The sequence below is a fragment of the Argopecten irradians genome, chromosome 13, assembly GCF_041381155.1.
Source record: "Argopecten irradians isolate NY chromosome 13, Ai_NY, whole genome shotgun sequence".
Classification (NCBI taxonomy): domain Eukaryota; kingdom Metazoa; phylum Mollusca; class Bivalvia; order Pectinida; family Pectinidae; genus Argopecten; species Argopecten irradians.
The window spans coordinates 266,878-293,497 of record NC_091146.1 but is presented as its reverse complement, the minus strand read 5'-3'; the positions used below and the strand labels follow the sequence as shown (position 1 = coordinate 293,497).

General features: G+C 36.9%; 1 protein-coding gene across 1 annotated transcript; it reads right to left on the bottom strand.

The window, feature by feature from the left end:
- Positions 1-491: 491 nt before the first annotated feature.
- On the bottom strand, positions 492-2,031 carry LOC138306476 (fibrinogen-like protein A). Its single transcript, XM_069246943.1, has 3 exons — positions 1,896-2,031; positions 1,446-1,610; positions 492-1,015 (listed from the first exon to the last, which is right to left on the bottom strand). Exons 2-3 carry the CDS (start codon positions 1,552-1,554, stop codon positions 795-797), a joined length of 330 nt encoding a protein of 109 aa, XP_069103044.1. The 5' UTR covers positions 1,555-1,610; positions 1,896-2,031; the 3' UTR covers positions 492-794.
- Positions 2,032-26,620: the final 24,589 nt, after the last annotated feature.

Here is a 26,620-nt window from a genome sequence, read left to right as displayed (position 1 = left end):
GATTCAGTATTTTGGTTTAAGAAGACATTCTCTAACTACATATATATAGCCATTATATAGAAGTAATGAATGTCTGTAGATATAATTCGTTGTATATATGATAATGAAAATTACTTGTATATATTTTGGCTCTGATCCCCCAGGGGCTGGAGGGGCGGGGCCCAATAGGGGAAATAGAGGTAAATCCTTTAAATCGCTACTAGTCATAGAGTTCTGCATGGAATGTAAGCAAATTTGGCCAGAAATATCCTTTGGGGCCCAATAGGGGATTTAGAGGTTAATATTAAAATTCCTTCAGAAAAGAAACAACGAACCTGTATTCAGAACATTACTTGGCATTACAAACCAGGTGAGCGATAGAGGCCCTCTGGGCCTCTTGTATAAATAGTGTGTGCCTATATGGAGAAGGCTACAGTGATATTTATCGGTATATGACTGAATAAGGATTCGTGACATTGATTTGGGAATCGCGTTTGATTTGGAGCGATAAATAACAACTAGGGTTTCTTTACTTAGAAATCTTTTAATTATTAAGACATTCAACAGACACAGTTATATTATTACACATACCGATATGATTATATCGACTGATGTTTATGTGATTAAATCACAGTAACGATACACGGATTTAAAACCAACTGTTTGATGAAATACAAATAATACAACAACAAAACGAAGACAACAAAAACTGAAACAATATGGAAAATAACAAGGAATAAGATACATAATAAATAGTGGATTTGTTTGTTGTCCGTGTTAAACACCGGGATGTTTCACCATCATTCTGGACCTCATCATAGGTACGGTACCCCGGTCAAGTAGAATTCCCACCACCACATCGATAGACGATCATCCCCAGTATCCTGTACGTACCGCCCGTTCAGGTTACTATGACTACAGGCTTCGTACCACCAGGCGCCGTGATTGTATGCAGCACAATTAACACCTCCCAACACGTCATTGGCATTGTCGTAGGTAGAGAACTGGTCACCGTCGTGGTACTCCATACCATCATCTGTCAAAACACAGACTGGTTATACAGGATTGATTACACAGATCATCGAGGTTATATTGTACTGTCATACTAGTTCGGGGACCTACTGAAGCAGACTAAACTCTGAATTATACTTAACTACTAGATTAATACACTCATATGTGAATCAATGTGTATCTTATTTCTCACCTCATTCGGTGATGATTATATAACTGTTTGTCTATCTAATGTAACTCCTATGTTATTAGACCCAAATTGCAAAATATAACGTACGTAAGATATTAACATTTATATGTAAGAGTATGTTTAGGGTTTCAACGCTTTCCTGGTATACAAACGTACAATGTAGGAACTTTTATAATTGTCTTATTTAATAAAATGATTTGGTAATGTTGCTTTCTAAATGCTTGTTAAAGAGATAAAACACTTAACAAACAAACAAAAAACTTACAGGTGACATTCCCGGAGAATCCCGATACCGACAGTCGGTACTTCGATGACTCGTCCCCCACACGGAAGTCCCGGTACTCGGCGTACTTTATATCGTTCTTCCAGGACATCAAATTGATACGAAGGATGGAACCGTTCTGGGTTAGGAAGTGTATTATGTTCAGACCTAACAAAATATTTATTGAATCACCAGGCATAGATTTAATATATGTCTTTGTATCACATTTCACAAATTCCGATAAACAATCAAACTGTGAAAAAAAAATAAAAAAAAAAAAATTGAAACATAACTCATGGTACGTTATTCTAGATAGTATTAATTTTGTTATTTTATGTCTAAGCACATATATTTGTTATTGTTATCTTAATTTGGTTTATGTACAGAAACATAAGACATCAGTCGTGGATAATAATAGACTTGTATAATATCTCATAAATACACCGTACTTACCGGCCCAGAATTCCCCGTCTAAGTCACCAAATCCTGTCTGATATTCCGTCCAGTTCCGGTAAAAGTCTACAGTACCGTCCTCTCTGTTCTGTATCACCTGTTAGTTAAATAAACAAAAATAAGTCAGCGATATTTATAATATTGAAAAGATAGTGCAGCAGTTTATTGTTAATAAACTAAAAACATGACGTCACACGGAATTTTTAGTCAATGACAAGTGTTCAGGGTTATATAACACCATTTTCGATACTCAAGGGGTTCCGATCACTAACGATCTCTGCACCTCTAGACTACCTCATAGTAAAACTGGAGGCAGTTCAGTGGTACAAATCTGAAACAATCACGGGCCAGCAAAAACTTCCTTTGAAGACCACAGAGAGAGCTATGGCACGCCGTTTTGTCATAAAATACACATAATACTTAAGGTCAAATCTTTTGACCTTAAAGGGCAAAAATATTTTTGCCACTACGTACATTTAAACTTAAGGGAAAAATTTCATCTTAAGGTCAAAAATCATTTTGCCCTTAAGGTTAGATATACATAATTGTAAATAATTAATCTATAGAAGTCACTATGCTATTCATACCCCTAATCACATAATGGACTTGTCCACATGCTTGACACAATGAAAAACTGAGGGAAATGAAATATTAAGTACTTTAAAAAAAAATGAAAAAACGTCAAACAATTGATGAAATTTAAAAATCCCTCGAAAGAAATTAAAATATTTGCTTAAAAAGTTGTTCATTTTTTGACACTAAATAAAGTATATTTACTATCTAGTAATAATTCATTTATATTCCTATAATTATAATAAAACAGTTTTAACCTTATGGCCAAGAAATCTGTAGCCCTTATAACTTTTGCTTAAGGTCAACAAACTTTTAACCTTAAGGCGTATAAGTCTTTTGTCCTTAAGGTAAATAAATCTTTTAACCTTAAGATCAAAAAACTTTTTAAAAGGTCAAATATTTTTAACCTTAAGGTAAATAAATCTTTTGTCCTTAAGGTAAATAAATTTTTTGACCTTAAGGTCAATAATTTTTTTGACCTTAAGGTCAATAAATCTTTTGTCCTTAAGGTCAATAAATCTTTTGCCCTTAAGGTCAACAAATCTTTTAACCTTAAGGTCAAATAACTGTTTGAACTGCTTTATACTTTAGTCTATAATAACAATTGTACCATTCCCATTCAAAAAATGAAAAATACTACAAGATTCTTGATTTATTGAAAGATTGAAACCCTATCCATCGCTGATATTGATAATGATTGAAGAAACACCTGATTGCAAAATGACTCCCCCTTCCCCCTTCCCCCTAATGAAATGAATACTATTTAAATCTGATCAACAAACAATTGGACGATTCCATTCCCAGCAAGTGCTATGTCAAGATTTATGACATCACACATAATGACAAAAAAAATTTGCCCTTTAGGTCAAAAGATTTGACGTCAAGGTCAAAAGATATGCCATTATGTAAAGATGTGTTTACAACAACTTAAGGTTAAACAATCTGGACATAATGTGACATAATGTGACATAATCGTTTTTGCCATTGTGTTGCCTAACCATTTTTTTAACCTTACGTGTGGAACAAATGACAGTTTCGAATCAAATATTAGTCCAAAAAATTTAGTTTGTTTAACTACTGGAATTTTAATTCCATTGAGTGTGAGGTCAGGATCATTGTGTGGTTTTCGTTTTTGACGGAAGTGCATACAGACAGTTTTTGATCTTGACAATCTGAAGCCATTTTCGTCAGCCCAATTTTGTAATTTGCCTAAACATTGTTGTAGTTGTCGTTCTATAGTGCGCATGTTTTTTGATCAGTATCAGATCAAGAAATCATCCACAAATAGAGACCCTTCCGTAGATTGGCCAAGACATTTAGTTACGCTGTTAATTTAATCCAAAAAGTGTGACGGACAGGATACCACCCTGAGGGACGCCCATCTCCTTTGTTTCTTGTTTTTCTGAATAAGTTAAACCCGTTCGAACTTTGAAATGTCTGTCAGATATAAAATTTGAAATAAACTTTGGCAAATTACCACGTATACCGATATCATGGAGATCGTTCATGATTCCATATTGCCAAGTTGTGTCATATGCCTTTTCAAGGTCCAAGAAGACGGCCACAAGATGGTCTTTCTTGGCAAATGTTCTCGTATAAATGTTTCTAGTCTAACTAAGAAGTCTACCGTTCCCCTGCGGTTGCTAAAGCCGCTTTGCAAAGGACTTAAAATATTGTTTGATTTCAGGAACCAAACTAATCTAGTATTTATCATACGTTCTAGAGTTTTATAAATACAACTCGTCAATGAAATAGGACGATAGTAGCATCTTTCCCGGGCTTCGGAAGGGGTATAATAGTAGATTCCTTCCAAGACTCGGGAATTTTGCCAGAAGTGTAAACTTGGTTAAATATAGTTAAAATACATTTTAGTGAATAGTCTGGTAATTGTTTTAAAAACATTTATGGAATTTCGTCTGGTCCAGCAGCCGAGTCCTTTGATTTCTCGAGGGACTCGAGCAATTCTGGTATCTCGAAAGGCCTATTGTAACTTGAACTATTGGAGGATTTAAAATTAAGACGTCTCTTTTCCTTTTCTTTTTATTTTTATTTTTTTTTTAATTTTTTTGTATGATTTCTGACGGATGAATTTTTAGCAAAATTTTTGGCAAAGGCGTCAGCTATTTCGGATTTTGAAGAAAATATTTTATAAATTTTCATGGGGTCATCAAGGTTCAAAAATTTATCCTCGGTGAGCTCCTCTGAGCACAAGTTTTGTGCATGAGTTTTCTCGTGTGTTTTATTCAAAACTATTTTATCCTATGTAATTCTTTTTATTAAATCATCATTTACAATTTTGTTTTAGTTTTTGCTTTCCTTTTTCTTATCGTGATCTTTTAGATACAGTCCTTGTTTATATCCTGGTACTAATGCCTCCCCTGTAGTTTGGCCCTAAATGACCTAAGGTGTCGATGGGCCCGTAAACCTTAAGGACAAAAGGTTTGTCCTCAAGTATTATTTGTATTTTATGACACAACGGCGTGCCGTACTATGGCAAAACTTCAAAGCCACACAGTCCAACACAGTGTACCGTTATACAGCTCATTTGATGTACATCAAAGGACTAATTTACCTGTTCTGTTGCCTCCAGTTTTACTATGAGATAGTCATGTGGTATAGAGATCTTAAGTGATCGGAACCCCTGGAGTATCGAGGATGACATAACATCCGTGAAGTAGGATTGGACTGGGTCGATCATCGGTGACCAGGTACGATGTAGATCAGTGACCGAGGATTCGAATCCCGATCTGGTCACAAGGACATAGCACGATTTTTTTTTATAAACAGCAGTATATATACATATAATATCATAGCATCAAGAGTATGAACTCGGCGGTCGAGAAAAAGCGACCTATTTTTTAAATCGTTATTATTTTATCAAACGGGTTTTATTCACCAGTGACGCATATCTTACCTTAAAGAGAAATAGTTTATCTTTACAACGAGTCGAGTGATTGATGATAAATATTGGCCAAGTATTGACCAAGTTATTGCCTGATGAACCGGGAAATTTATGAAAAATATGCTAGGTAGACATTTCCCTGTCCGGTCGAAATGTCGACCCGCTTCAAAAACCAAGCCGAAATCACAAAATCTGCTTGTGGTGGTAAACAGTAACCCTAACTGTGTTCATCCACAATCTCCTTTATTGCGTGGAAACGAAATACTATTGCGTTTTAACGAAATATTATTGCGTTCGAACGAAATAACTATTGAGCTCGTTATCGTATAGTAATATGATATGGCCTACAACTTATGAAACGGCACCTTGATGTTTTCCTTATTTTTAACGATTTTTTTAATTGTATTATACTTTATATATTTCAATGAAATACATGTACCTATGATTGCGTACAGGGGACACTGTACATGTCTATAATTGTATCTATCTTGTACAGCATATCTTGACGTACATATGAACAACTTAGCATATAAACTTGTACGTACAAGATACTACGTTGTACGTGCAAATGTATATGATAATTCGTACTACAAGATACTATAATTAATTTTCTGTTTTCATACCAATATGGCTTTCTGATAGGCCAATATTTTTTTTGCATACCACTATGAAAAAAAATAAAAATCCGAGAATGGCGGGAAAAGCCGACGTTATCGTGACGTCACAATAGAGACATTGACGTTGCGTATTGATTCGAGAAAAAAAGAATACAATGAAAAAACACTATAATGTTACATTTAAACATACTTCATTTTATCAAATAGAGTATAAAATTAATTATAAGTATTGATGTCACTATATTTTTAATTCTATCGTGTTATGAAAAAAAAAAAATGTTTGCAAACTTTTGCGAGAATCCGCTTTTCGGAATGCTTCTCAACTTTACATATCTTGACTGCATTATGCAAATTATGTAGCTTGTCCTTCTGTGAATGTTTATGTGATAAAGTAATGTGAATTTTAAAGTGTCATCTAGTTTTTCCTGCTGTAGTCGCCTTCCACCCCGGACTTATTATATACAACAGCGTCTCGTCTTAGCCTAAGTGCTATCCTATTTGGAAAAAGAGAGAGAGAGAGATAGACAGACAGAGAGACTGAGAGAGAGAGACGTGACAGAGAGAAAGATGTGAGAGAGAGACAAAGAAAGACAGACTGAGAGAGAGATGTAAGAGATGTGTGAAAGAGAGATATGTGAGAGAGAGAAAGAGATGTGTGAGAGGGAGAGAGAAAGATAGATGTGAGAGAAGACAGAGAGAGATATTTTAGAGAGAGATGTGAGAGAGAAAGAGATGTGAAAGAGACAGAGAGATGTGAGAGAGAGAGGATTATGTGTAAAAGAGACAGACAGACAGATGTGTGTGAGAGAGAGAGAGCAAGAGAGCGAGATTTGAAAGAAAGAGACAGAGATGAAAGAGATAGAGACGGACAGACAGAGATAGAAAGAGAGAGATGGGATTAAACTACAAAATGTATCATTATTATTCTTACTGTCCAAGGCCCTCCGTATGTGTCCATGTCACAATAAACTTCGTCACTCAGGAAAGGGTTCAAGGTCACATTGTAAATACCGGAGGGACTGCCAGGTTTGACATCACTACAACTCGTAAGACCTAAACAGAAAATATGGATGAGATAATAAATGTGTGTGCCAACAGTAATGAGCAGAGATTTCGCTCTTAAATTTTGATAGTGTATTTTCCGAAAAGTTTCTCTGCGAAAACATTCATGGCACTTAAACACTTCAGTTTACTACTAAAATACAATAAACAATTATTAAATTATGAGCTCGATACAGGAGACACACCTTTGAATATAAAGTTTTACCACAGTTTTAAACAAAAATTAAATATTGTTTATATATGTGAGAAAGAGAGACAGACAGACAGACAGACAGAGAGAGATGGAGATGTGAGAGAGACAGAGAGATGAGAGAGACAGAGAGAGAGAGTGACAAAGAGAGAGAGAGATGTGAGAGAAAGAGATGTAGGAGAGAGAGACGTGAGATATGTGTAAGAGTGATGTGAGAGAGAGAGAAAGAAAGATAATTATTACACAGAATGTATCATTAAGGCTATGTGTTGTTGATCCAAAGATTCAATTTCCCAATTTCCACAGTAATCATGTCAGCATCGAACCGACTATCACTTCGTCATGTAAACGTCCTCTTTTATGGGACATTGATGTGGCGCAGTGGTAGAAGGCGCAGGTATGTGTGGCTAGGCGATTGGGTGCCGTACATGTAGACCGTGAGTTCGAGGCCCGGATAGGGCACGAGTCAATAAATTGTCATGCTTTGTTAAATTTTGTTTCTTAGATATTTTATTTAAAAAATAAAAAATCAACGAAACATCTCTTTGTCGTGTCTTCATATCTTCTGAAGATGGCATAATATGGACGTTAACACCACGTGTTTCACTATACTAACAAAGTTTGAAACATGTAGATCTATTACTTACGGGAAGAACACAACAATACAGACTGTACGTACGTGTATTGTTGAATGGTTCTTCCGGTAAGTAATAAACCGGTCAAGGAATCCCTTTCCTTAGACAACATTTGACAGAAACTTCAATAATGTTTAACGATACCGGCTAAAGTTAATGATTCGTCAGACATGTAATCAATACTTCATACGTGTTTTTAACAATTTCTAAATTGGCGAAAATGTCACATTGAGTGATCCAATGTCATATAAAAAGATATGAATTCAAGTTTTGATATATCAGCATCAAATTATATAATGTAAAGTCATTCAAAATTGTAAAATCACTAAATATCTTTCCCGCCAAAAAAGGTCATAATACGGAATGACGTCTGGCCGGCGAGCCATTACTGACGAGTAATACTCGCCCGCCACACAGGCGATTCAGCTCTAAACATACATTATGATAATAACACACAGTCCCGATTTCAGTTCTCCATCATGTAGTGTACTGAGAGGGCTTAGGGGAACTCGCTCTTCTCTTACATCTTGGAATTAGTAGCTTGACAAAACAACACGTCTGTTCAGTTCCGAAGATTTATCTCAACTCGCACTTGTGTTACAAGAGAATACCGTGAAGGGGAATAACTTTTTATACACGAAAACTCAATTATCTCCCTTTGAATGGCATGTGAACAAACAGTTCAGGTGACAGATACATATACAATCAAAGTACTGAAAGTACTGCTGCGGTAAAACTTCTGGATGATAGGAGTTGATTCGAGTGTTAAAGATTGATAAGTCAATGGTTATATTATCAGTATAACTGCAAATTGGAAAACTATCCAAAGAAGACAGGACTTCAACAAAGGCTGGGAAGCTAATACAAGTAATTGTTTTATTTGGTCGTAATAATTTATCACATTGATTTATTTTCTCACATCTTGTACAGGTCCAGTTATTCTATATACACATAATGCATTTCAGTGCAGAACCTTCAATCAAAGAGGAAGTATTTATGTTGTCAAGTTATATATAAAGAAAAGTTTCAGCATTATGGTGACTTGTAATGTCAAATTAAATTGATTTTTTGTGTGTTAAAAACTAAACAGGCATATATGTTAAGTGTAGGATCAGAGATTCATCTATCAAGAAAAAAACCTTACTGGTTATATTATATAAAATCTCATATAAGGTTTAAGCAATACCATACATGTATTTGACATTTAATGACTTATATGAATGACATCAAGAATTTTCTTTTTAACAAAAATGTATTTTGCAAGTTTAAGAACACCATACTATCTATAACTACAAAAATTAATGTTTGTCAGACCGTGTAACATATATAACTAACGTTTATTACGGGAAGGGGGGAGGGAGGGGAAAGAGAGGGAAAGAGAAAAAAAATCTGTCAACTATCAGCTGTTTACCTGTATATGCTTTATCAAGTTTCAAGTACATGAATGTATATCTATCAACTATAAAACTAAATAACCTGAGTTAATTAAGTAAATGACATGTAAATGGCACGAAGGATGATTTTTGTCAAAAAATGTTAATATTTTTTCACTATGTCTATCAAGTTTGTAGTGCATCACAACATATATCCTAACAAACAGTAACGGCACGAGTTAACTAAATGACAGATATTGTCATCAGTGTCCTTTTCTCACTACTATTTGTAAAAGTTGTTCAGCAAAATTTGGAGCAAGGATAGGTCCAAAATTCGGATCGCAAATTCACTCAGAAATTTTACTTTGACATGATAATTTACTTTGAAATTTGACTATTGGTGCCAAAACTGTTTTTATAAGGCTTGGTTCAAGAAAAACATAATTGTAGTATATGATTTAATGAAGGATAGTGAAACGCTTACTTTTTACTGTTTTGAAGAATTGATACAAATCTATCAGATTAGTACTAATTTTGTGGAATATCACGGTTTTATTATCTGCTATCAGAAAACACCTGAATTCAGCTGACTCTGAAATATGTCAAATTTTATTCCTACTAACATTAAAAATTTCATATTGATCTGTACAATGTAATAAAAAAAATAACATAACTCCTACTGGGAGGAGAAGATGGAAAGACTTAGTTCAGTCGAATCTTTTGAAATGAGTTGATATTTATAAAATTTCCTTTACAGTAACGAAAATTGTAAGCTTCAGTGGTTTCAATATATTAGGCCATGGGCTAGGAGGGTCCCACATGCACCCCCCCCCCAAACCTCCGAACCAATATTTTTCTGAACCCTTATGACCCACTGATCACAAATCCAAATGTTAACATTGCATAAGTTGGGATGAACTTCCGGTTATGACGTCATCAAGATGGCCGCCATCTCGAATTTCACTAAAAATTGAAAAATAGTCATAACATTAACATTTTTCAACCGAAGTAGACAAATGAGGTATCAAAATGACCACAATAGAACAACAAATACATATCAGGACCAAAAAATCCAATATATGTAGTGATTTCTACGCAGGAAATGAAAAAATCGGATTTAAAGCTCAAAAATGGTGATTTTTCAGCAAATTTTTCATATTTTGTTTGACGCAGCAAAAATGTTTCCCAACAACAATCTATTATTTCTAATAAGTTTTTTGACCACTTATCAATCAGTTTAAACAACAACAACAACAAAAACCAATGTTAACATTGTATAGGTTCCGGTTATGACGTCATCAAGATGGCCACCATCTCGAATTTCACTAAAAAATGAAGAATAGTTATAACACTGATATTTTTCAACTAAAGTAGACAAATGTGGTATCAAAATGACCACAATAGAACGACAAATACATATTAGGACCAAATAATCCAATATGTGTAGTGATTTGTACGGAAGAAATAAAAAAATAAGCTTTTAAGCTCAAAAATGGTGATTTTTCAGCAAATTTTTCAAACTTGGCTTGACGCAGCAGAAATATTTCCCAACAGCAAATTATTACTCGTAATCAGTTATTTAAACTGCTATCAATCAGTAAAAACAAAAATAACAACAAAAACATATAGAAATGCAAAAAAGAATTATTGTTATACCCTCAATTTTGTAGATTAGCAGCGTCTCAAAAATAACACAACACCTACTGATAGCGTAACAAATGTAACCTAAGCTAAGCCTGTGTTTCCGTTAATATCATTAACAGTTCCCAAAGCGTTTGTGTCTTTGAAAATGAGCACATTCATTATTTATTTTCTATGCATAGCATAAGCAAAATGTCAGATGGTTACTACAATGTCACTAATATGTCTTTCACTGGTTCTCAATGATAACCATTATCATTGTGCGTGCTTTCTCGCCTCACTGACCTATCCACTGAAGAGACTCGGCATATCTGGTAGCTGGTACATGCAGTCCGAATCAGAGTACTCGAGATATCAGTATCCAATTCGTCGAAAGCCAGATCGACGTCTTCGATGTCGATGAGCTCATGTGACACTGCATTACCAGTGCAGTGTTGTTCTAGCCTTTTATGACCCATCCATGACCAGAGCTCATATTAGAAAAACAGGTTCAGGGATGTGGGATCTCTTTCAGATTCTAACATATCGTACGTATATGCTGTTTCAGACTTCTCCGGCTTAATGGAAATTACACCAGATGCACATTCTTCCAATGGTGGAATTGGTTCTCCTTAGCACATAACTCCATAATTCGTATGAAGTACTATTCATCAATCTTGTGGACCCTCGTGCAACCATAAATGGCACAGGTGATATCATCGAGGTCATTAATGAGGGCATAAATGTTAAATGTTTTTCATTGGTCTGACTTTCCCCACTCCCTTGAATGTGCTGGTTGTGTCACATCTGGTGTATGCGCAAAGAGACCATTGAAGACTCTCTCCAGTAAAAAGTTCTCTAAAGTGCTTTCCAGACTTGGCAAAGAGTGAAACTTCACTGCAGACCTCATTTATGACCTCAAAGAATCCACCTGTGCCACCTATGGTCACTGAGGTTCACAAGAATGAGGAATTGTGCTTCATACGAATTAAGGAGAACCAACTCAACCCTCCGCAGAATGTTGATCTGGTGTCTTTTCCATCATGCCGGAGAAGTCTGGAACATCATATACGATATGTGAATCTAGGTGAAACTAGGTTGGAAACAGGAAGATCTCCCACATCCCTGAAGCCGATGTTTCTGATCTTAACTCTGACCATGGACAGTTGACAAGTTAGAACCACGATGGTAACCCGGTAATGTAATGTCACATCAGGTCACCGAGGTCGAAGACGACACTCTGGCGAGAAAGCACGCACAACGAAAATGATTAGCATTAAGAACTAGTGAAAGAAATATGTGTCACTGCAGTAACCATCTTATATTTCCTTGCGTTATACACAGGAAATAAACAATGGATGTGCTCATTCTAAAAGACACAATATGTTTCGAAAAGTGTCATGGTATTTACGGAACTTTAATTTGATACCCTATAGCTATTTGTTAGCGTTTTGCTGTAATAATTCAGTTTGAGAGGCTACTAGTCTACAAAATTTCGAACATGGAAATGGATATCGTCAATAGTCAATGTTATATTCAGGAAATTCCAAGACACCAGGAAACTGTAGTGTTAGCGGTTTGGAAAAAATAACAATCATATGCCGCATCCGGTGATGTTTGTAAACCAAATGATGGTATAACAATTCTCTTTTGCATTTCTATATATTTTTGTTGTTGTTGTTGTTTTAACAGATTGATAAGAGGTCAAATAACTGATTGTGAATAATAATTTATTGTTGGGAAACAATTTTGCTGCGTCAAGCCAAGTTTGAAAAAAATGCTGAAAAATTACCATTTTTGAGCTTAAAATATTTTTTTTTCATTTCCTGCGTTCAAATCACTACATATATTGGATTATTTGGTCCTGGCATGTATATGTTGTTCTATTGTGGTCATTTTGATACCTCATTTGTCTTCTTCATTTGAAAAATGTCAATGATATGACTATTTTTCATTTTTCAGTGAAATTCGAGATGGTGGCCATCTTGATGATGTCATAACCGGAACTTATACGATGTTAACATTGGTTTTGGTTGTTTTTGTTGCTTAAACTGATTGACAAGTGGTCAAAAAACTTACAAGAAATAATAGATTGCTGTTGGGAAACATTTTTGCTGCGTCAAACAAAAATATGAAAAATTTGCTGAAAAATCACCATTTTTGAGCTTTAAATCCGATTTTTTCATTTCCTGCGTAGAAATCTACTACATATATTGGATTTTTTGGTCCTGATATGTAGTTGTTGTTCTATTGTGGTCATTTTGATACCTCACTTGTCTACTTCGGTTGAAAAATGTTAATGTTATGACTATTTTTCAATTTTTAGTGAAATTCGAGATGGCGGCCATCTTGATGACGTCATAACCGGAAGTTCATCCCAACTTATGCAATGTTAACATTTGGATTTGTGATCAGTGGGTCATAAGGGTTCAGAAAAATATTGGTTCGGAGGTTTGGGGGGGGGGGGGGTGCATGTGGGACCCTCCTAGCCCATGGCCTATATATTATATCAGATTCACTCAGCAATTTTACTTTGACATGATAATCTACTTTGAAAAAAACCCAATGTGTTACAAATTAAATTAAATAAGTACATTTACCTAGTACAGAATATTACGTACATGTATTACAATTTCATTTATATTTTAAACGCCTCCGAATTTTTTTCACTTAATTTGCATAAACAACCAAACGATAAGATTTCGTTATAAAATGACACTTAATCCTCTAAGCAATAGAACAGCCAACTCTAGATCACTGCTTATTGTTTTGATGTGGTCATGATCAATGTATCACACCTTCACGCTTGGCTGCATACTGCTACAGATACGATTTTGTTTGTTTGTTTGAGTTTTACGGCCCATCGACAACTAAGGTCATTTAGGGCCAAACTACAAGTCATGCATTAATATCAGGATAAAAGTTCAGGGTAAGAAAAAGCAAGTAAGGACTAAAACACAGATTGTAAACGTTAATTTGATAAAAAAAGGTTTGCATGGGATAAAATAAATTTGGCTAAAACACATGAGAAAACTCATGCACAATGTTGATGAAACGATGAAATGTTGAGTTGATACGATGTATGATGAGAAAACGTTCATAAAAATGCTTAAAATACCGATCTCTTTGAGATAATTAAAAATACGATTATGTCTCACGGCATGAAACGATGTATATATGGGGGTTCACGTGGTTATCTTTCCTATAATCTTTGAAATATGTTTCTCGAAAACTCAGCTCCCTACCGCTCCGAACCGCTGTAAATGAAAATGTGTATGAGCAAGGGACGTCAGAAACATTATATAACATGTGTTGAAAATATGTATAAAAGTATTTACATTAAAACCTATCTATTAAAACCACCCAGTGGTCTGAGTAAAAGTGGTCTTAATAGCGAGGTGGTCTTAATTCTGAGGTGGACCAGGTTTCATCTATGATCATGACGATCAAGAACAGTAACTCTGTATCCTAGCTGACCTGTACATAATACATGTAATGCATTTTTGTTTCAAAATTGAAATTTTATGAAAAATGTAATATACATGTATATATAAATATATACTATATATAATTTTTTTCTCCATTTTTTGCATATAACACATTTACAAATACATGGGACATCAACATAAACTTGACATGACATATACATTACATTTCTATAAAAAAAAAACATAAGAAACAGCATAGCATGCTGAGTATGTATATTTACGTGTTGGAAAAAAACCCAGTTTGATATATTTTAGTTAAGATAAATTTGCAAATTATTATATTTGATCAATTAGTTTTGTCGGCCATTAGAATCTTAATCATATAATATTTTAATGCATGCGTATCTGATCAAAACCAATAATTTACAAATGTTTTTTTTAAAGTTTGATAAATTAGGGATATATAATGACTATACCATTTATTTCTAGAGCATAAACACATTTTTTCATTAAATAAAGTTAATGGTGTGTGCTTATTTGAATCTTAAACTGAATTTCACTGAAGTAATTGTTGACAATCTAAATGAAAATACTTTTTTTCTAGACATTACTTTCTATTATGTTTTAATTATAATTCAAATACATATCGTTAGTTTAATCAGAGATTTAGATAGTAATCAAATTATCTATGTCTCTGGTTTAATTATCACATAGTATCACCTGAGGTAAATGAGAAACTATGTGTTTTAAAATTGGTATTGATCTGTGTAATAATTATTAAATATTTACGTAAATCGATTTTAAATATCCCGCCACGTGCAATGATTGGTCAAATAATAACTTACGATCACAATAGGTAAAGTGTTTGAAAGACTACTGTGCAATAGTCAAGCGTAATTTTAAATTAATGCAAAACACCGATTGTTAGACATATGTTTACCGCAACAAAATAGATGACACATCTATTGAAATGAGATGATTGACGTACGGTACTTCATAAATATCTGAAATAAGATCAATATATATCATACGTTAAAGAATTTTAAATCCATTTGCGTTACACGTATGAGCAAGAACTGCCTTAATCGTTCGATCTCGCCACCAGGGCTATCGAAAGAACGTTGCATTACTTGTAGTTTCGATCACGTCAACTGCCAGTCACAAGTATGCAAATGATGGCTATTAACACTCTCCTAGTACAGGTAGATAATCTGATAATTAGGTCGACGGAAACAAAAGACTGACTGATGTACCTGCGGGCAGTTGTTCACGGGTTGCTGCGTGCGGGAAGGTGAGGCACAGCGAGGTGTGAAGTCACATGTGCCTGTGGTCATAATCAAATGGTCAATTAGTGTTAATTTAGTGGTCGTTGGGACTATGAAAACTGGTCGTAAAACGCAATAGCGGTGTGATTGTATTTCTGAAACAACAAATACAAAGACAAAACAATCGGGACTGAAAATAAGTGGCCGTAATAGCGGGATGTTCGTAATTTAGTGTATGTGCTATACATGTTTATGTTTGAAATAAACTTTTGAAAAAGAAAATAAACTATTTGATATTTTCAAGCATGGTGAAATAACAACAAATAAAAAATATGAAATAAAAAAAATAATAAAAATGATATGACAACAATAAGGGTTGAAACCGGGCCGTCAATATAGAAAGCTCAGGACTTACCACGACACCACTTATACCTGTAGATTTCCATGTGAATATCATTTAGTTAATAATGAAATGCAGTTCACAATATTTTCTTATTTTCTTCGCAATCAACTTAAAATGATATTGGGTGCAAATTACTACTACATGTACCACAAATGTGTGGTTATTCAGTTTATTCTTCACAACACCAGCCGGGGGGTAAAGAGCTAGTTCCGGAATTGCGATCGCAAGAGCTGGTAAAACCAGTTTTACCGCTAAAAATTGTACTACAAACACTTCGTATGACAGGTTCATGTACATACTACAAGTATGAACTGTAGAAAACAAACACTATCGTGTGACAGGTAACATGTACTTGCTACAAGTTGTGAATTGAAAAAACAAACAGCTCAGGTGACAGATACATGTCCATTACTCACAAGTGTGAACTGAAGAAACAAACATTTCGTGTGACAGATACATGTACTTACTACAAGTGTGAACCGTAGAAACAAACAGTTCGGGTGACTGATACATGTACTTACTACAGTGTACAAGTGAGAAACTTGAATTGAAACAAACAGTTCTGGTGACAGATACATGTACTTAGCACAAGTATGAACTGTAGAATGAAACAAACACTTCGGGTGACAGATACATGCACTTACTATAAGTGTGAACTGTAGAATGAAACAAACACTTTGTGTGACAGATACATGTACTTACTACAAGTGTGAACTGTAGAAACAAACAGTTGAGGTGACAGATACATATACTTACTACAAGTATAAATTGTAGAAACAAACAGTTCGGGTGATAAATACATGTACTTACTACAAGTGATAACTTCGAAATGCAACAAACAGTTCAGATGACAGATACATGTATGTACTTACTGCAAGTGTGAACTGTGGAAACAAACAGTTCCGGTGACAGATACATGTACTTACTACAAGTGTGAACTGTAGAAACAAAAAGCTCGGGTGACAGATACATGTACTTACTACATTTGGGAACTGTAGAAACAAACACTTCGTGTGACAGATACATTTACTTACTACAAGTGTGAACAGTAGAAACAAACAGTTCGGGTGACAGATACATGTACTTACTACAAGTGTGAACTGTAGAAACAAAAAGGTCGTGTGACTAATACCTGTACTTACTACATGTGTGAACTGTAGAAACAAACACTTTGTGTAACAAATATATGTACTTACTACAAGTATAAACTGTAGAAACAAACACTTCGTGTGACAGATACATGTACTTAATACAAGTGTGAACTTTAGAAACAAACAGTTCGTGTGACAAATACATGAACTTGCTACAAGTGTGAATTGTAGAAACAAACAGTTCAGACGACAGATACATGTACTTACTACATGTGTGAACTGTAGAAACAAACAGTTTAAGTGACAGATACATCTTCTTACTACAAGTGTGAACTGTAGAAATGAAACAAACATATTCGTACTATAAGTATGAACAGTAGAAATGAAACAAACAGTTCGTGTGACAGATACATGTATTTACTACAAGTGTGAACTGTAGAAACAAACAGTTCGGGTGTCAGATACATGTATTTACTACAAGTATAAACTGTATAAACACACATTTCAGGTGACAGATACATAGTACATGTACTTACTACAAGCGTGAACTGTAGAAAAACAAAAGTCCCAGAGGGCCTGTATCGCTCACCTGGTTTGTAATGCCAAGTAATTTTCTGAATACAGGTTCATTGTTTCTTTTCTGAAGGAATTTAATATTAACCTCTAAATCCCCTTTTGGGCCCACCCCTTCTGCCCCCCGGGGGTCAGAGCCAAATTTGGTTACATTCTATTCAGAACTCTATGACTAGTAGCGAATTAAATGATTTACCTCCATTTACCCTATTGGGCCCCTGTGAGGAAGGCTCTGGGTTCTGTCCCCTGGCCGAGACACACCAAAGTCTGTAAAAGTGGTAGTTTCTGCTCCTGCTTAGCGCTCAGCAAAAAGGGAGTGGGACGACTGGTTCGCCCGTTGTCAGTATAATGTGACCGGGTGGGGTGTGTTGCTTGGTGTCTTTGGCGGCATGCTTCAGTGATATAGCACTATAAAAAGGGCAAAAGTTCCACTATACAAGAAGACACAACATGAATATACCGCAGTCTCCCGAAACACGCACCTCGCACAACATACTCGCAACACACCGCATACATGGGAGGCCGTCCTTACATGACCATAGCTGTTAATAGGACGTTAATTAATCTAACAAACAAACAAACAAACCTATTGGGCCCCACCCCTGCTGCCCCCCGGGGGCCAGAGCCAAAATTTATACAAGTTCTGTTCGCCTTCCCCCAAGGATGTTTGTGGCCAAATTTGGTTACATTCTATTCAGAACTCTATGACTAGTAGCGATTTAAATGATTTACCTCTATTTTTCCTATTGCCCCCCCCCCCCCCCGGGGGGGCCAGAGCCAAAATTTATACAAGTTCTGTTCCACTTCCCCCAAGGATTTTTGTGGCCAAATTTGGTTACAATCCATGTAGAACTCTATGACTAGTAGCGATTTAAAGGATTTACCTCTATTTCCTCTATTGGGCCCTGCCCCTCCTGCCCCTGGGGGATCAGAGCCAAAATTTATACAAGTTCTGTTCCCCTTCCCCCAAGGATGTTTGTGGCCAAATTTGGTTACAATCCATGCAGAACTCTAGGACAAGTAGCGATTTATAGGATTTACCTCTATTTCCTCTATTGGGCCCCGCCCCTCCTGCCCCCGGGGGTCAGAACCAAAATTTATACAAGTTCTGTTCTCCCTCCCCCAAGGATGTTTGTGGCCAAATTTGGTTACAATCAATGCAGAACTCTATGACTAGTAGCGATTTAAAGGAAATGTTGACGGACGGACGACGGACGCCGCGCCATGACTTAAACTCACCAGCCCTTCGGGCCAGGTGAGCTAAAAAGTTCGGGCGACATTTACATGTACTTACTACAAGTGTGAACTGTATCGAATTTGATTGAACAATTAAAAATTTCTATAATTACTAATAATTAAAGTCTTAGATTTGAAAAACAGGATTTCATTTTTGGCAAACAAGATAGTACACATACTTTCATATTGAAAATTTGATACTGCTTCTAGTAAAACAATACATTTACAACTGCAAATGTGTGATTTGATAAATGTACTTACTACAAGTGTGAACTGTAGAAACAAACACTTCGTGTGACAGATACATGTACTTACTACAATTGTTAACTGTGGAAACAAGCACTTCGTGTGACAAATATTACAATTACAACTCACTACAAGCGGAGTCGTCACTCTTCTTTGTATATATCTGTATGACCGGGGACAGGTTCACACTGTTGCCATCACACACAGCTTTGGTATACGTCTTACACTCTTTTGTCTCCTTGTTGTAGGAATATGACAGACAGTCCGTCTGACATTTAGATGAACATTCGATCGGGTTGTACACGTTTTTCTCCTCATCCAACTCCTGGCCTTCGTATTCGGAGTGGGACACATTGTGTACACGTTTGAACGATGAAAATGTTATTGTCGCGTCAACTGTATACCAACATATCAGAATCATGTACACATTCATGTCTGAGAATTGTAGGCGGATAAATCTCAGTATGAAAGTAATATAAAAAATCTGATGCGATATCTGCGTTGTAAATACGTTATTATAGCTTAATATTCCACCAAATTTTATATTGTATATCAACTGTGTAGTAAATCAAGTAACAAAGGATTAGAACTTCCACGAACAATATCCGAATTCAACACAGGCTGGTCTACTGATGCAATTATGAAATAACCGGTTCGTTAGAACATGTTTTCAAGCAAATTGGACCTATCAGATAGCAGTAAATTAGACCAATCAGATAGTCGTACATCAAACGTTCTGAAAACCATCCGTGTGTGACTGTACACTTCATACATTCAGCCAGCCATGTTAATCAAGGTTCACGTCACGCTGGTGTGCAAGTGTTGAATAACTTTTGAGAAACAATAGACTTATCTATTTGAACAACGAATGGTGATTTTTGCCCTAAGCTAAAACATTTTGATATATTTTTTTCGCTGCTGAATGCTACCCATTGGTATGAATATAATACAAAATAACGGTCAAAGATCATCCTTCTTTTAAAATAAATAAAGTTCATATACAGGTTGAATGCTAAGTATAGGTTTGGGTGATAGAGAATGGACCAAACTAGCCGTTAATCATTTTAATAAATCCTTCTATATCTTCTGGAGGCCAACTTACTATTCGGTTTTTATGTATATAATAATTAAAAAGGATTAAAGGGCCACTACCTTTCCGGAGCAAAATTTAAAGGTTTCTTAAAAACATTAATAACAAAAGAAAATATATATCGATGGCTTAAGATGAGGTTACAACACCAAACATATGCAAGATTTCCTGTCTAATGTATGATAAAAGTGGAGATGCATTTCGCTGTTTTGCCGTCTGGCGCAGTGATAGTCAACTACCGCGCGGCATTTAGGACGACGGCGGGAAACATAAAACGACCCGCGTTATGAAAATAAACATTTTATTTATTCTAATTAAACAGTTCTGAAGGTGATGATAAGTGTGCTAGTAAACGTATAGTTAATAACTTCTGCGACTCTACAAAATTATTGATCTCGTTTTACATTCCTATTTTAACAAGAGGCCCAGAGGGCCTGTATCGCTCACCTGGTTTGTAATGCCTAGTAAGGTTCATTGTTTCTTTTCTGAAGGAATTTGAATATTTACCTCTAATTCCCCTATTGGGCCCCACTCTTTCTGCTCAAGAGGGTTAGAGCCAAAAATTATAGGAATTCTGTTAACCCCAAGGATGTTTCTGGGCCAAATTTGGTTAAAATCCAAGCAGAACTCTAAGACTAGTAGCGATTTATAGGATTTACCTAAATTTCCCTATTGGGCCCCGCCCCTCCTGCCCCCAGGGGGTCAGATCCAAAATTTATACAAGTTCTATTCCCCTTCCCCCAAGAATGTTTCTGGCCAAATTTGGTTTCAATCCATGCTGAACTCTAGGACAAGTAGCGATTTATAGGATTTACCTCTATTTCCCTATTGGGCCCGCCCCTCCTGCCCCTGGGGGGTCAGAGCCAAAATTTATATAAGTTCTGTTCCTATTCCCCTAAGAAAGTTTCTGGCCAAATTTGGTTTCAATCCATGCAGAACTCTAGGACAAGTAGCGATTTATAGGATTTACCTCTATTTCCCCTATTGGGCCCCGCCCCTCCTGTCCCCAGGGGGTCAGAGCAAAAATTTAAACAAGTTCTGTTCCCCTTCCCCCTAGGATGGTCCTGGCCAAATTTGGTTACAATCCATGCAGAACTCTAGAACAAGTAGCAATTTATAGGATTTACCTAAATTTCCCCTATTGGGCCCCGCCCCTCCTGTCCCCGGGGGGTCAGAGCCAAAATTTATACAAGTTCTATTCCCCTTCCCCCAAGGTTGTTTCTGGCCAAATTTGGTTACAATCTATGCAGAACTCTAGGACAAGTAGCGATTTATAGGATTTACCTCTATTTCCCCTATTGGGCCCTGCCCCTACTGTCCCCGGGGGGTCAGAGCCAAAATTTATACAAGTTCTGTTCCCCTTCCCCCAAGGATGTTTCTGGCCAAATTTGGTTACAATCCATGCAGAACTCTAGGACAAGTAGCGATTTATAGGATTTACCTAAATTTCCCCTATTGGGCCCCGCCCCTCCTGTCCCCGGGGGGGTCAGAGCCAAAATTTATACAAGTTCTGTTCCCCTTCCCCCAAGGATGTTTCTGGCCAAATTTGGTTACAATCCATGCAGAACACTAGGACAAGTAGTGATTTATAGGATTTACCTCTATTTCCCCTATTGGGCCTCGCCCCTCCTGTCCCCGGGGGTTCAGAGCCAAAACTTATACAAGTTCTATTCCCCTTCCCCCAAGGATGTTTCTGGCCAAATTTGGTTTCAATCCATGCTGAACTCTAGGACAAGTAGCGATTTATAGGATTTACCTTAATTTCCCCCTTTTGGGCCCCGCCCCTCCTGTCCTCGGGGGGTCAGAGCCAAAATTTATACAAGTTCTGATTCCCTTCCCCCAATGATGTTTCTGGCCAAATTTGGTTACAATCCATGCAGAACTCTAGGACAAGTAGCGATTTATAGGATTTATCTAAATTTCCCTTATTGGGCCCCGCCCCTCCTGTCCCCGAGGGGTCAGAGCCAAAATTTATACAAGTTCTGTTCCCCTTCCCCCAAGGATGTTTCTGGCCAAATTTGGTTACAATCCATGCAGAACTCTAGGACAAGTAGCGATTTATAGGATTTACCTCAATTTCCCCTATTGGGCCCCGCCCCTCCTGTCCCTGTGGGGTCAGAGCCAAAATTTATACAAGTTCTATTCCACTTCCCCCAAGGATGTGTCTGGCCAAATTTGGTTTCAATCCATGCAGAACTCTAGGACAAGTAGCGATTTATAGGATTTACCTCAATTTCCCCTATTGGGCCCCGCCCCTCCTGTCCCCGGGGGGTCAGAGCAAAAATTTATACAAGTTCTGTTCCCCTCCCCCCAAGGATGTTTCTGGCCAAATTTGGTTAAAATCCATGCAGAACTCTATGACTAGTAGCGATTTAAAGGAAATGTTGACGGACGGACAGACGGACGACGGACGACGGACGGACGACGGACGCCGCGCCATGACATAAGCTCACCGGCCCTTCGGGCCAGGTGAGCTAAACATTAAAAGCCGTTTCGGAAAGGTAGTGGCCCTTTAAAGGCCGCTCTTCGTTAAAAAAACAATTCATGTAAGTTGAATGCCAAAGGTTTGAGTGATAGAGAATGGACCACACTGGTCCCCAATCGCTTATATAAATCATATTTTATAGCCTGGACGCCAACAAACTATTCTGTTTTTGTCCGAACCACATCTGACCATATACAGACAATATACCTTACACAATCTTTTACTTGGTTGAACAATACAAACAATGTACCTTACAAAATCTTTAATCTGGCTGAACAATACAGACAATGTACCTTACACAATCTGTTACCTGGCTGGACAATACAGACAATGTACCTTACACAATTTGTTACCTGGCTGGACAATACAGACAATGTACCTTACACAATTTGTTATATGTCTGGATAATACAAATAATATACCTTACACAATTTTTTTATCTGGCTGAACAATACAGACAATATGACTTACACTTTTACCTGGCTGGACAATACAGACAATGTACTTTACACAATCTTTTACCTGACTGGACAATACAGACAATGTACCTTACACAATCATTACCTGACTGGATAATACAGACAATGTACCTTACATGATCTTTTACCTGGCTGTACTTCGTAGACTTCTATCTAAACACAAAGGGAGATCTTGATGTAATCACGAACGTAAACTACCCATAAGACTTGTGTAACAGGAGCGAGATGGGCCCAGTTTATATATAGCGACAAACTATACCCGGCTCCCTACCTGTGTGTGTTTCAACCCAGGTTTGTTGGGCTTACGCTAGGCCTTTGTCGGTTTATCCTATAAAAATATAGGTCAAAATGACCTAGGTCAGATGGCCTAAAATGGCTTTAAACGGCTTTACAGTTGTTAACTAAACCATGACTTATCCTGAAATCAGTATGATTTGACATCTCAAATCATATGTCAATTAATTCCAATAATATGCATATATCAACGTTGAACCTATGGTTAGGGTGGTTAATTTGGATTTGAACCGAAAACGAGGTTTGCCAATGGGAGATTTGGGTGGTCATTTGTGTTGAGTTTGGTGTACCTGTACTGAACCCAAAACAGTTGATCAACTTTTATCAACATTTTCGTCCAACAAAGTTACTCATTACCTGGCATAGAATAGATCGTGTACACAAAGGAATCGTACTGGGTATTTATTAATATATAGTAATTATTTATTTTTACATGCTATCATATGATTGAATCGAATTGATTATATCACAATGACATTGTTTTTCATGATTTTTACAGTTTCAGAGTTTGCCATTCCCTTTAACGTACCCAGTCTAATACATAATGTATACCCCGCCATTATCTGTCAAGAGGTATATAGCGCCACATTGCTAAATAGGTGAAGTCCCAAGTGTCATTTTGATATAATCAAATATTTGTTAAAGGTTTGAAAATGCGCAATTGTTCAATAAGTGATTGTGAAAATAATATCCGTGGAAAATCAACTAGAACAGTTCGTAAACAAACACATAAATTATCTCAGTTACATCTATACCATACTCTTACAAACACATAAATATCTGATTTAGATCTATACCATTCTCTTTGACATCATCTTTTTGATGGAAGACCATTTTGATGGTGTTTAAGTATTTATAAGTAACGTTTCGTAATGGTGTAAATTAATCCATTACTAGCATGTTATAAGGTACTCAATTCCTATAACTTAGATTTAAAAACCAATTATTTTGCTTCATCGCAAGATGTTGTCCAGAACCTCCCAGTGTAAAAGGCGCAGTTTTGTATAGGAGTTTCTGCAATGGTTCTGTGTAGTCCGGAGGGTTAAGCCCCATTTTTGACCTAATGAAGCAGAATCCTGACTTCTGATCTGTACCTATATTTCTAGTGTAAAATATGACCATCAGTAAGCTTTGAAAGCTGTAGGCCATCTTGTTTTTTTTTTTTTCAAAATGGCCGACATCGAAATGTTTAATGTCTAATATCTTGAAACTTAATTGATATAGAACATTATAATATCTTGAAAACTAATCGATATATAATCATAATGTTTATTCAATACCTATATTTCATATATTTTCATATGTGAACGTTAGTACTGTATAATCTCTCTAACTCGAACCCGGATTCCTCGAGTACTCCCTATTCGTCGAATTTGTCGCACGGTCCTGACGATGTTTCTATATAATCTATGTAACAAAACCCCGGATAGCTCGTACAGCAATTCATCGAAAAACCCTTATTCTTCGAACAGAAGTATATCCATGTGTCACCAAATACATGGTATTTGCCCATGTATTCGTCGAACAATTGTTCAGCCCTTGAGAATTGGTTTACCTGTGTCACACCCGACTGCACCAACCGACATGGATAATAGCTCACCGGACTATCTGTGTTTATAGAAGTGCATTTACGTAACCACGGGATTAACGGTGTCAGTATTACCTACCTACACGATTGCCAGTCGTTGTTTGATGTTAACTTTATTTGAAGTCCTGAGCCAGCCCGGAACACGTCTACAATGTTCCATAGGATGTGCCAGGCTGACGCAGATGGAGTTCCTCTATCCCATTCTTTATTACTCGGTCGGTTACAAAGTGGAACCGACCGTATAGGATAGCGCGGTTCCCTTGCCAACCGGGTTGATTCCTCCCAGGGAATAATCCAAACAGGAGGGATTATACCCCACACCCCGGGGTTGGCTCTAAAGCAGTACTAGCTGAGACTGATCCCTGGAGATTGTAGGGATTCTATATGCGGAGTCCTGAATAGATTAGAAGAACTGGGCGATTCTCCCGACCTCTTTAGACAGTCGGGAGCAGGGGAGGATGAATATGAGATGACCGAGAGCTCCCCAGGAGTGACCTCCATGTCAAGGTCATGTTGAGCAAATGCTTGTCGTTGGGTTTCTGAGAGCTCCTCCGACGGTCTCGAGATAAGGTCATTCAAAAACTCCGGGACTTCGGTATGCCGACCCCCTCCCCCTTCAGTGGAAGTGGCATTAGCTTGAGAATAGTCATTGGTATTTTCTAAGTTAGCCCTAAGGAGTTCTACAAGTTCCAAAATTCCTAATTGAGTACCTGCCCTCAACCTGACGTCATCAAATCTGCGGTTCACAACAAGTTCAATATTTATTAATGTGGTAACGCAGCCCCGGTGTTCTTCTCGGCTAAGTTGGCAACAGTAATATGACGATAACTCCGACAGCAGTTTCCAAGTATTTATTAATGCGGAATATGTATTTACAGCGGGACGTATTTACAATGGCTGTGTGACCGCCGCTTCGCTCGGCGTGGCGGAATTGACGGGAAACTACCAGAGCAACCTGCGCCGGCGTAACCCTGCCGGCGCACCGCTCCGGCGTAACTAACGCCGCTCTAAGTCAAACCGTTGTCCTCTAGCTCCCTAGTTTCCCAACGCTGGCAATTCCGTCACACCAACCTCGACGAGGTCCTTGTAAATGACAAAATTAATGTTTACGTATGTGAACTGTGGTCTTGCTCTTCCCTAGTCAGGTAATAAGAGAGCGTGTAAACTATCGACCTGGTCTTTAAATAATAAATAATAACAAATATTTCGGACGTTAATTATGGAATGAGTGTGAAAGCTGTTTGATACGCATGATTACACACAATAAGAATTATCGGTGTAATCTGTGAGATCAAGACCTGATATAACTACAGCGTTCACTTACTATTACAATGTTTATTAATGTCTATATTGTTTTCATTCGACAGACTAACACAATATCATTTATCGAAAGATGTAAACGATACCAACATTTGATTGTGCAAAGTACAAATCACATTGAGCCATGTTTCGTTGTCCAGTCAGTGCGTTCCGTATCTTTTCTCGTATATTGTATTTCGTAACTTTCCTCCTGAACACATGTAACCTAACGTTTTTACCAGGTAGACATACGCAATTGAAATATTTTCTCGTCAG

What these genes read in the sequence shown, in the direction of transcription:
- LOC138306476 (XM_069246943.1), bottom strand. Translation starts at nt 1,554, where the DNA reads ATGTCCTGGAAGAACGATATAAAGTACGCCGAGTACCGGGACTTCCGT. An exon ending in ATTCTCCGGGAATGTCACCT is followed by an intron (nt 1,016 to 1,445) that starts GTAAGTTTTTTG and finishes GTGTTTTGACAG; the next exon opens with ATGATGGTATGGAGTACCAC.